Source organism: Syngnathoides biaculeatus, chromosome 15, assembly GCF_019802595.1.
Source record: "Syngnathoides biaculeatus isolate LvHL_M chromosome 15, ASM1980259v1, whole genome shotgun sequence".
Taxonomy (NCBI): Eukaryota; Metazoa; Chordata; class Actinopteri; order Syngnathiformes; family Syngnathidae; genus Syngnathoides; species Syngnathoides biaculeatus.
The window spans coordinates 11940603-11953517 of record NC_084654.1 but is presented as its reverse complement, the minus strand read 5'-3'; the positions used below and the strand labels follow the sequence as shown (position 1 = coordinate 11953517).

General features: G+C 38.0%; 2 protein-coding genes across 4 annotated transcripts in view; both read left to right on the top strand.

The window, feature by feature from the left end:
* Positions 1-6930, top strand: cln8 (CLN8 transmembrane ER and ERGIC protein). Its single transcript, XM_061843801.1, has 3 exons — positions 1-99; positions 741-1346; positions 3413-6930. The coding sequence occupies exons 2-3, from the start codon at positions 798-800 to the stop codon at positions 3737-3739; spliced, it is 876 nt and encodes a 291-aa protein (XP_061699785.1). The 5' UTR covers positions 1-99; positions 741-797; the 3' UTR covers positions 3740-6930.
* A 1987-nt stretch (positions 6931-8917) lies between these two features.
* arhgef10 (Rho guanine nucleotide exchange factor (GEF) 10) overlaps positions 8918-12915 on the top strand; it is a 48004-nt gene continuing 44006 nt past the window's right edge. For all 3 annotated transcript variants that reach the window (XM_061844082.1, XM_061844081.1, XM_061844080.1), the window contains exon 1: positions 8918-9070. The gene's annotated coding sequence lies outside the window, so the exon portion shown is untranslated. The remainder of the gene's footprint in view (positions 9071-12915) is intronic.

The window sequence follows — 12915 nt, the reverse complement described above, 5'->3', positions numbered from 1 at the left end:
GAAAATGCCAAGTAGGCGTGACATCTGGTATACAGGTCATGTGATCAAACTAAAGTCGTGTGACTTGGGATGTAAAATTAAACGCCTGTTAGTTTTCATGTAAGTAGCCAACATCAATTAATTCTTGCATTGCATTCGGTTTAACGTGTCTTATTTTTTTTGGTTTGTAAAATATTTTTTCTTTTGTGTGTGTATATCTTTTTCTTTTGTGTAAATGTTTCGAACGCAGCTAGCTTGAGGCTTGACTTGATTGGCTCGGAGTTTTATAAACGGACGAAAGTTTACTCACGGCAGTCTTTTTGTCTGTCGACTCATATTTGAGTCTTGGTTGAAATCATCTTAATTTGTAGCTACAAATAAACAAGGAACGAAGAGTAACGGAGAACATAATTATAGACGTCACTACCTACAAATGGTTCAGAATGGGGGTTTCCATCGTGAAGACATTTACTATTTTTCCAAATACATACATATGGACATACAGTATATGGATGTGGATTATGGATAATGATAATATAATAAACCATAAATACATATTTAATATAATAAACCAACCAATCATGACTATTGATTACATGTGTGTGCTTGGTCAAACGAGGATGTTTTATATATTCAATTCAATTTCGTACTGTACCATTCATTAAAAATACATTAAATAAACCAATCTAACCTAACAGATGATAAATATAAATAAGATTAAATCCAGTATGAAAAAAATACATTTTTCTCTTGCCTTTCAGGTGTTTGCCACATCATGTATTTATCAAGCTGCTGAGTAGATAGCTTTTCTCCTGACTATGGATCCTGGGCAGCAGCTGGCTCTATCTGATGCCACCTCCCAGGACAAAGCAGAATACTTTCCATGGGAGGTTCGATTTCAACTTATTGGCCTGGGTTTTGCCTTTTATGCATCAGTATTCCTCCTCACTCACATCATATCCTCATCACTGTTCCATACGTACAACGCCTTGCAAGCTAAAGAAAAAGTTTTTTGGAATCTTGCAGCTACCCGCGCAGTGTTCGGCATTCAGAGTTCAACAGCTGGTCTCAGAGCACTGACTCAGGACTCTGGGTTGAGCAGAGACATAGTGAGGGGTCAAGAGGAGTGGTCGTGGTTCAATATCCTCACAGCCACAGGGTTTTTTGTATTTGAGAATGCTGCGTTTCACACCTACAATTTGGTGTTTCGGTCACTTGACCTCACCCTGGCACTGCACCATTTCTTCGCCCTGGCTGGATATGGAGGTGCAGTGATGTCAGATTCCATGGGGCACTTTGTGCCAATGGCAGTGCTACTGCTGGAGATGAGCACACCGTTCACCTGCATATCCTGGATGCTTCTGAAGGTAAAAACACCATATATTGCCCATGTTTTGTTTACATAGTAGTTGATGTTTTTATGACACAGATATGAATGCAAAAGAAAATGTCATATCACAATTTTAGAGACCTAACCCTATTGTTACTACTATTTTACTGAATGAAATGAAAATATATACAGTTAAAATCAGCAACCCTGTGCACTTCCTGCACATGAGCAATAAAGAGCAGTAACTACATTGCATTTGCAGGTCCATGCAAAATAATGTTTATGAAATCACAATGCTTTTTTGTATATCCATTTTGTATAGTAAGAATGCCGACTGCTTTATGGTCTCAGAAGAAGGAAGTCGTAGTTCTATTTCTGAATTAGACTTTCTCTGTTCTGTCATCTATATCACATTCAGTTCATTGCAGCATGTTAAAGAGGTTAAATCATTCATTTGTCAATCAACTTTATGGAAAACAACAGGCACATAAAATTTGTCATGTCTACCATTAAGCTGAAGAAGCCATTCGTTTGTTCATAAGTGGTATGAGTAATTTCTTTTTAGATTGGATCCAGGACATACAAAATAAATATGTTAAAGAAAACATCCACACATGTCCTGTACGGCTGTTAGGTCAAGCAGGATGGAAGATCCGTATCCCTTTTATGACGGAACAGTCCTACTGTGTCCCAGTGGAGTTTTGTAAGCTTCCGCTGTCGTTTCTTAGTATTATAATTGAGGTTTATTGAGAGTCAATCAGTCAAACATAAAACATTTTCTAGAGCACTCAAACGGAAGAGATTCTAGAGGGGAGAGAGAAATAAAGACAAAAGACAAAGCTCCCGCTGTAAACAGAATGAGAAAACTAAATCATTACATATCTACAACAATAAAACATTAATTATGAGTGTTGCATGGGGGTGCAGCGCTACACCATGTGTGGGAAGGACAGGAGAGCAAGCATGCAGGGCAAGGGTCGTAAACCTGGATGTACGACTGAAGTGTGGTGGGAGTGACTATGGAAGTTATAAAAGTCTGTAAAATGAGAATATAAATCAGTGGATACACAAGCAATTCACACATTCACAAGTTATTTTTTCGCAATAAGTACCCACTTATTAATAGTGCTACGAATCTGCTGTACATACCATCCCACAATATTTTAACTTAATGTCTGGTTGGACACTCACCTACTCACTGTGCAACGCATTTAAATAGAGGAGACACAAATATCTCAGTATACCTCTTTGCTCAGTTGAGCATACTTTTATTCATCAGACTGTCAGGAATCTGAACTCCCTGCCTGCTCTGTCCCCTGTACCACTTCTTTCCTCTCCCCACATGAACTCTACACTCTGATGCACCAAAACATGCACACACACTTACACACACACACACACACACAGGGTTGCTGACTCAGGGTGGCACCAGTCACTTTAGCAGTATTGGGGTTTTGTCATCTAATTTTAATTTCAAAATCTCTTTTGTTGTCATTCTCTGACCTGGGCTATGTTGCACACATCACCTTATCTTTGATATTTGCCCATTTAATTAATACTTTTCATACTGTATCTACAGTGGTTTTATTTACAGATAACACACTTGACTACAATGCAGTAACATAGCGCTAACAGGGCCGGTTACAATAAAACTTACCGCTAAATATCACAGACACGCCAGTAACACAGCAGCAACACGCTAGCGCAGCGTTAACAGGGCCGGTAAAAGTCACTTCCTCGGCATATATTCCACCAGTCTCATTCTTACCTTTTCTGCTCGAGTGCCCCCTTACGGCCGTTAGAAAAAATGCAAAAATTAGCCACATCACCGCATAAACAACAGCCTGGTTGAAAGCCAGTCGCGGTTTATAGGCCGGAAATTACAGTAATCTAAACTAAAACACACACCATGACAGAAACAAGTTTGTTTGATTAAAATGATGTGGCATCTTCAAAAATGAGATTCAGTTTTTGGAACTGAACTACTGAAATGAGTAACCTAGTCCACAATATTCTGATGTACTAAAATACACTTGCTGAAACAATGAAGCAACTATATACAGTGATGTAAAGTTTTCAACTACTTTTGTGTGTTCCTGCTAGGCTGGATGGGCCAGCAGTCTGTTTTGGAAAGCCAACCAATGGGTGATGATCCACATGTTCCATTGTCGCATGGTGCTCACCTACTACCTTTGGTGGTTAAGCTTTAAGCACTGGGGAGAGATCAACAACCACTTCCCCCTGGCCTTACGCCTCATCTTCTTCATCGGCCTGGTTCTGCTCACCATCGTCATGAATCCATTTTGGACCTACAAGAAGACCATGCAGCTCTTCAACCCTGTCGACTGGAACTTTGGCAATAAGCCTGTATCTGGAAACAACCCCAAAAGGGATAACGCTGATGTTGCTGTCAAACCCCATGCAAGTTGAGGAGAAACAGGGAAGTTGGTTACATTTTAAGATATTTTCACATTTTTGAAAAGACTACTCTGATCTAGCCACGTTTATTTGATGTAATAGGTAATAGGCAGCATTGACTTTAAAATACAGAGGGAGGAAAAAGTGTGTAAAGCCTTTGGAATTTATTATAATTTCTGCAGGAATTGCTCATAGAATGTGGTCTGATTTTCATCAAAAACACAACAATACACGGTCTGGTTAGAGTAATGGTACAATTCTGATTTTGTGGTTTCATGGTTCACAGAATACAAGGTGAGTGAACCAAGTTAATAAATCCAGTCCCTCCTTTGACAGCACATTTTCCTCCTGATGAAGTCCTTTGTTGTGCCGGCAGTGTGTTTGGGGCCATTGTCTAGTTGCTTGATAAAGTTTCTCCTGATAGTTTATTTGCAGTTTTCTGTAAATTGCCAGATAAAATTATTTTGTAAACCTCAAAATTTATTCTGATACCATGCAAGCCCAAACCGTGAGATTACCTCCAACGTGCTTCACAGATGAGTTTGTGTTTTTTGGATCATAAGCAGATCCTTTCTTTCCCTGTACTTTGGCCTTTCCATCACTTTGGTAGAGGTTAATCTTGGTCTTGTCGATACGGTGGCCCGGAAGTGCAAAACAATACATCAAATTGTGAAACACTTATATATTTCAGGAAACAAATGAACAAAAGCCAAAGCAATCTTTGAAATGGGACATTCCCTTTCCAGGTAGTTTTTTTTATTTAATTTAATTCATCATTTTTTTTTTTTCAAGTGTTTCAGTTTTTTTCAGTTGTTTTTTTTAATTGTTAAAGTGTTTCACGATTTGTTGTATTGTTTTGCACTTCCAGGTCTCTGTACAGCAGTCCATAATACTTACTTCCAAAACATTTGTAGTTCCTCTCTGTAATTTGCAAAATCCAATCTGAGCTTCTGATTCTTTTTGCTGGTGTGTTGTTTTCATGTTGTGGTACGGCCTTTATATTTTCTTCTCTTAAAGTCTTCTTCGAACAGTGCATTGTGTGAACTTCACTCCTGCCCTGTTGAGGCTGGCTCTGATGTCATTGTAGTCTTTGGGTGCTTCTTGACAGCTCTCAATGTTTTTGTCACCAACTGCTGGTGATACCCTTGGCCGACTTGTTTCACGTCTGTTACTCAGTACACCATTGGTTTCTTTATTTTTCAAGACATTCCAAATTGCTATATTGGTTCTGGCCTGTGTTTGGAAAGGAGCTCTTTCAGCTTCAAAATGTTTTGCTTTTTGACATCCTTTGGTTTTAATGTTTGGTTAACACATGGGTTCCCAAACTTTTTTTGCTCCTCCCCTTTTTTTGGAGATTAATTTTCTTTTTGAATTGTTGCTAGGCACTTTCTATATTTATGTACCTGTGTTACCTTTAAGAGTGTTCCTTTGTTTTTGAATTTTTAGACTCAAGCAAATGAATCAGTGTTAGTGCGCAGTATCCAATTTTTAATGTTCTAAATTTAAAAATATGACAATCACTGTCAAATGTTTAATCAGACAATGCATTAATGACGGTTTTGCTATTATGAGCATAGCATGATTATTGCTGCACTAATAATAGCATTTTGGGGGTATTTAAAAGTATACATTGAATGGACTGGGATAGAAGTGCATGATATTATATAAATTCAAGATGTCTTTTTCGACAAAAAGCGTTGGGAGAACGCACAGAACCTATGAAAGCTTACTGAGATTTGAGGACTAAGCCAGCAAGAAAAAGAGGTGTTCCCCTCTTCACTCTTCAGGTACTGTGATCCTTCCTGCAATAACATGAATCGTAATGCAATATTGAATGCTTTCCTGGGATATAGCAATGATTATTGTAGCGTGAGGTAAATACCTTGATGAAACCAAACCATATAGAGCTAAATATAGTTACATCCCTTCTTATTAAGTGGGTAACACACTTACCAAAGTATAATATTACTAAAGGGGTGGAGGTTAAACATTGTGGCGTCTATACAATAATACAGTTTTTTTGCAGTAATATCCTTATAACGAGCATGTTGTGGTTGCTCACTACAGCCTGTAACAACGTAACAAGAATGAACAAGTGCTGATGCAGAATTACAACAAAGTGATTTAAATTCAAGTAAATTTATCTTCTGTGATAGTTGTTGTGTGCTAACTAATCCTAGAAAGGTCAAAGCCTTGTTGCCTGCTGCCAATCTTAGCTGCAATTCCTTTCCATGGGCTGGTTGATTGAAAAGATGGGCACAAACGGAAGTATACACTTTTAATGTTATACTCAATTCATTATTATTTTTGCTCTGTTATGCCATTAAATCAATTACCTCAGGGATCACCAAACGTTTTGAAACACAGCTACTTCTTGGTACTGATTAATTAATGCGAAAGGTTACCAATTTGATATATAATGTCTGACATTTGCTCAAATTACTGTACCTTTAATTATTCATATTCAATATTATTGAAGCTATTGACTTCCAGAGTATTTATTAATGATTTAGGAATCAAAGAAATATCAATATTCAACAGTACTGCTATTCTAAGTGAGTCTTGCAGGTGTCCATTATTGGGGTGTGTACGGTTATCTTTTGATGAAATTCATGTCAGAAAAGGCAGATTCACACAGGTTGACTCAACCTTCATAGCTACTGTGGATACATCAGTGAACTGAAGATCACAAGACCTGTACACAAACTCTTGCTTGTCTGCTTATGACTTGAGAGTACATTTCTACAACTTGGTCAAAAGTCACAGATGCTTAATGTTTCAGCACCATCTGCACAGAAAGAAAGTGCAGCACTTTTTTTTTTCTTTGTAGATTTACAGAGAAAATGTTCATCTGCTGGTGCATGATGTAGTGGTATAATGCAGAAAGTTTGTCATTTTGGGAACTGTGTGTCTCCTTTACAGCGAGCAATAAATCCTCTGTCGGACGATCATAACAGGAGCCCCATCAGTCGTCACCGTTATCACTTTTCCCAGTATAGTTCCCTTTTCTCAGTGAAATCCTCCTTCACTGTGTTATAGATGTCAACTCCCCTTGTAGTTCTCTTTAAGAGGACTAGTTGTTTAATTTTTTTTTTTGGGGGGGGATAATAAATACCATAACCTGTGCATGGCTTCTGCTGCACTGCTGTCAAACACATCCATCAAGAAGACAAAAGCTGCCTTCAACTTTCTTTTTTTTTTTTTCAGCTCTTAGAGCGTTGCCCAGTGGGTAGTACACATGGAAGCTTGTGTGACATGTTCTCTCTCTTTCTCTCTCTCTCCACATTGTGCTGCTTTGCTGTCACCACAGTCTCTGCATAAGCGAGACACAGGATTTGTTCACATTTCTAAAAAAGAACTCCTCCCATTCAGTCTAAAAGCGAGATGTTTTTCCTTTGTCTTGGTAGGGGGTTGAATCAACGCTGTGGTGCTTGCGAGCTTCTCTCCTCGAATGCTTCGGTTTGGTCATGCCGTACAATATGATATTTGAACTGTTTTATTTATTTATTTTTACAAGTATGTATATATTGTCATTCCTACGTTTACACCAATTTAAAAATACAGTAATAGCGACAAAAATGCTCAGTGCAGTACACTGTTAAGGAAAAAAAAACAAAAAACATTTTAGAACAGATTCACGGGCGACTCATAGGGTTCCTATGCCCACTGGCACCGGATTGGTGACCCCTGGCATAGATGCATAGGTCAGAGAAGACCAGTTGAATGACCATCAGGTTTACTATTTTTGGATGTTGTGCGGGATGTAAAACATTATGTTCAAGAAAATCAGGAACTGTTGATGACATGTCAATTCATAAACGAAGCATGCCAAAAAACTGGTAACAATAACAACCCCTATGTTGATCTTTGGAACTTTTGTATACACCTTACAACTTAAACGTCTTCCACTTTCTATAGATGATATCCAGTAGCTAATTTAAAATGTATGAACACCATTTAGTGTTGAACTTCCTGTGTTTGAGGTACAAGGAGCTATTCAGAAATGGTGTTATTTGGTGGAAGAAGGTTTACATGTTACATATGTGTCATATTCTCAACTTTTTGTGCTATTTGTGCAATGTGTTCACTTAAACTTCAATTAGCAAATAAAATGTCTGTTGACAGAACCAACTTTACCAGATCACCTGGAAGGCAACATTTTATGTGCTGTATGCTTATGAATAAATAAACTATCATTGTTTTTAACTTTCTCAATTTTTTGGGGTAAGTCTACTTCCATCATAATAATTTTTTTCCTGCTGTTTTATGCATAACTGGTCAAGATTTTCCAGACATGTTTTAAGGTTGCCATGTATGCTGTTTGTCATTTGAACCCCCAAAAAATTTCAACACTAAAGCTGATCAAAAATGACAATTATATTTACGATTCACGTACCAGGCATGGTTTTGGAGATTCTAATTTGCCCCCAAGTGTGATTGTGAGTGCCACTGTCTTTATATGCTATTATATGCCCTGCGTTTGGTGGTCAACCAGGTCAGGATGTACCCCGCCAACTAACTGATGACAGCTTTGATAGGCTCCAGCACTCCCAGGACCCTTGTCTGGATAAGTCGCTCAGAAAATGGATGGATGTTGAGTTAAATTTTAGAACTGATTTTTTTTTCATTGATAAGACTTGTATAATTGTACTATATTACATTTGAAATACATGAACAGATAGATAGATAGCTCACAATTATTTTAACCGTGTGTCTTTTTGTACTGGATTAAAATGTGCCCCCTTTGCTGCATCTTTTTTCCTTCATTCATCAGTTGTAACAATAAAAAAAAAATCTTTGTCATCACGTCTACCCAAAGTGTATTGATATGATGTGATATAGCGTTCATCAACACACTTTTTGATACTGCTATTTCATTCCGCCTAATGTCCAAGTGAAACTAATAACACTACTATTGGGTCTCAACGATGCACATAAACATTGGAAACAGAACGATTCGAACGCAAGCATCCTAACTAAACTCCTCAAACGATCACGGATCAATCCCAAATCTTTGGACAGCTGCGCTATGAGGGAGCCACCTCACAAGTCACGTGGGCACATTCCAGTCCTCCCGGAGAGGAAGACGTTGGCTCGACGATTGACAGGTTCGCTCCACCAATGGGCGCGTTCGAGCTCGCTTTTCGACCCAATCAGATGCTATTACTGGACATGAGGGTTTTCCCAGGATGCAGCCAGTTTGCATCGAAAGGAGCCAAGTTAAGAAGGACATTAGGCGGAAAATATATTGATTTCGAATCGCTGATGTCCAACATTTTTCTTAACAGGTCCAACTACACTCTGAAGGGATTAACTGTCACACTTGGTTAAAGTCGTGGAATGGTGAGTTGAAAATGGGTTTAATCTTTTCTGACAAAGTTATGTACAGTACGCCACAAACTCGAGCATTTTCCTGAACTGTTGGGAAAACTCTAAAGTTCTTTTCAGGGGATGGTAAACGCGTTTTTGGAATTATCCCCAGAGTTTGGAGAGCACAATTTTAGTTTTTGAAGTCGGCGTGTTGGGACAAGGCTATAACGTGGCGCCCGAGGTTGTCAGGTTGCCAACGCTGTCCAATAACATTACACAGCGTCAACGTGTCCCAATAGTGGAGAATTGTGTTTTTGCAGCTCCCAAATCTAAAATGTCCCAATAATACTACGATCAGGTAATATACTCAGATTCTTTCATGTTCCTGTAGAGTTACTGTCCTCAATACACCATTTTCCCTTCAGGGTTTGGCTCGTATATGTTGTATTTGAACACATACAGAACTGAAAATTCATCTTCGACCTCATCTGATGCTCATATAACGAATGATTGTTTGGATAGTACTTAACAATGACTTTATACGTATACTCTTGTTCTATTACGAATAGTAAAATAAATGAAATGTCCAGGTGCTAAAATCAAATTGAGAGAGGAAGTGTGGTCTTCCATGTGAAGTGTTCCTGAGCTGGCGCAGAGATGCTAACAACAAATTCAAGTAGTCATGCATAGCATTCCTTAGTACATGCTGCCCAGCTCCAGTTGACTAAAATATGTCTTTACAGGTAGACAAAGTAAACCCATTTTATCAGTCTTTGTCTTCTACACAAGTGTGTGTGTGTGTGTGTTAATAATGCTACAAATGTTACCTTATCCTCTGAAGAATGGTATAAATGTTAGTGCTGTTTTGTGTGCTGTCTTTTGCCGTTTAAGTTCATTCCACACACAGACAGAGACAGTTGAAGGGGTCCCCCCTTTAATATGTTAAGAAAATCACAATTGTGGGTGGGTATTGACAATAAATTGGGATTTAAATTGGGAATAGAAACAATTTGATCCACAGTCAAACTGTCACCATCATAACACCGTTTTTAAGTAGTAACACTGAAAGGGTTCTACATAAGTGATGTACAGTTCCGCATGTGCATTGAAAATATTAAAAGTGCACCAAATTCAAGTGGCTCCTATGCATTTGCATGTCTCTATCTGAAACTAGTCTGTGGTGCAAAAAATATTGGTGATTGTTACTTGGACGCACTACGGCAAACCAGCTACAAGTACACGAGGTATTTATTAAGTAGGCTTTACATTATTTAGATATTAGGGACCAATCAGCATGTTTGAAAAAATTCGATAATCGATCAATGATCCGATCACAACATGGATCAGTTATGTCTATTTAAAACAATCCTTCATTAATGATATATACTTGTGTACAGAGTATCTTAAAAGATATTTTCTATTCAGGACTTGTATTCTAATCAGTCAGGTCAAACCAACATTAAAACATGACAGAAATAATGCGTGCTAATCTACCGTAATTAAATACTTTTTTTAAAAACAAATTACTTCACACACACCAAAGGTTTAGAGCATGATTCGATATTCCACCAGCATCTTTACGTACAACCGTAGGTCGTAGCACCAACTTGGTCGGGCATACAACGTTTTTTTGCCTCCTATTGAGTGGTATCCTATTAAAAGTAGTACGTGAACATACCTCAAGCAATCCTTGAGTTAAAGTCCTGTCCCAAAGACCAGTGACCTTCAGCACACATTTTTACCTATTTTGTTCTTTTATGATACACACAATGCAATCCATTGTTGTTGTCATTGCCATGGTAATGAGTTTACCAGTCACATTAGTACTAAAAAGATAAATCCCAGTGTTTTCCAAAGACGGAATGTTGTGGTATCAAAATACAAAATTTTATTACAGTAGTCTGACACAGTGTATAATGAAAGACCTCATTTGTCTTGTCTGCTATCATGAATATACAGGGCCATCACAGCTTCTGACAGGCCAAAACAATGATGATGATTTTGACACCAGAGTCCAGATCAGTCCAACGGAACAAAACAACAGAAAAGGCTTTAAGGGAGCTCAGTGGGTTGTACCATTTACACTTTTTTCGCTTGCCAACTAGAAACGCCTCACAGTTTTCCTTTATTTAGTAAATAAAGTTAACTCTGGCTGTTAGTTAAGTTGTGATTGACAGGTTTGGCTCTTTAGGTTAGCATTGTTCTGAAGCACAAACAAAATAGTGAACAATTATCTGCAATGACATGATGACATAATTAACTTCAAGTGGCTGAATTATTATGCTACTGGCAACTGTGCTGTCCCCCCTTAAACCTTCCTGCTAATGAGTTTGTTAAGATATCATGTCTTTGTAGGCCAACAATTCTTGTCAGCATGATTGTTTTATTCCTGGTAAATGACAACAACTCTGTCATAACACTGAATTAAACAAGCCATAAAAGTTGGGAAAAGGCAGCAAAAGTCGTTTTAATTGGGTTTTCAACACACACTGTATAGTTCATCTTTTGCCATCCATGGTGAGGACACAATCACAGGTATAGGTAATAAAAAAATGATGGATGGGCATATGCAAATCCAATTTGTCTTTTGCAACTTGTTTATTTATTGCTGTAATGGTACAGAAGTCTGTGTCACATATCCATTGTGAGTTCTGAAGAAGTTTAATCAAAATGTTTCAGTGTGAAGTCATTTTTGCGAATTGTGTTGTTAGCATTCTTGAAATTCTGGTCTTTGGGGGCTTTAAACACATTCTCAATAATTTACAGGTGAAGAATTTTTCAGAATTTTCTTCCACTAACTGGCCAGATGTTTTTCTGCCTGCAGCAGCTCAGTTATCCTAACATGCAATGACATGCTCGGCTGAGTCTGTTGTCAACCGTGGGGTGGGTGGGTGTTGTCTTTAGCTCTTCCTTCTGTCTCCAACATTAACTTTTTTTCCTACAAATTGTGTTATTTATAGTAGCCATGGCTTATGTTCAGATGTTGCCTTAAAAATACACTGATGCGATTCTGGAAAGGTGACTTTTACTGACGTGGTCTTGAAAAGCCGAATTTGCTCTTTTTACTATGTAACTTCTGCTCCCAGGCCTTCATAAATCATCCAGAAGCATCTCCTTGCTTCCTTTGCCCAGCCTTCCTTCCCTTGTTCCTTGTTCTTGACTTTGAATAGATAGATTAATAACCCTGTTGAGATTTTTTTTGTTCATTTTGTATAACAATGTGCAGACTTTTTTTGTGTGTACTTCGTGCTAATTTTATACTCAAGCATAAATTTCTAATATATTTACACTCACCACCCAAAAATTATGGGGATGTTCTGATCCAATTTTTTCACTTTTTTTTTGTTCTGTTTGGCTTTGAGGTCAAGCACAATGGAGTATCTGTATCCCTTTATTTACTGTGTCACAGTGGGGCTTTAAGCTTCTTCTGTGTTTTTTTTTTTTTTTTTTACATTATAAGTGAAGTTTATTGAGAATCAGAGTCAATCAGTCGAAGAGAACAAAATTTTTAGTATGGGGAGAGAAACTAAGACAAAAGTCAAAGTGGTAGTCCTCAACAGGATGAGAAAAGTATATCATTACACATCTACAACAGTGAAACATTAAATGGGGGTGTTGAATGTCTACCCACCGATGATGCACCTGGTTAGTGCATATCCATAAGTGTGACTCATTGTTTGTCTATTTGTGCTCTGCAATTGAGTGGCAACCAGTACAAGTTGTACCCCACCTCTCGCCCAAAGTCAGTTGGGATAGTTCCAGCTCACCCATGACCCTAATGTAGACTGGCATTATAGAAATTGGACAAACATTTGCTTTTTATAGGGTGCTCGGTGCAGGTTTCAAATGCTAAAGACAAATTCCTTATGTTTTTTTTA

Bases quoted from the DNA above. Each gene is read 5' to 3' on its own strand.
- cln8 (XM_061843801.1), top strand. From the start codon at position 798: ATGGATCCTGGGCAGCAGCTGGCTCTATCTGATGCCACCTCCCAGGAC. The intron at 1,347-3,412 runs GTAAAAACACCA...TGTTCCTGCTAG, and splicing joins TATCCTGGATGCTTCTGAAG to GCTGGATGGGCCAGCAGTCT.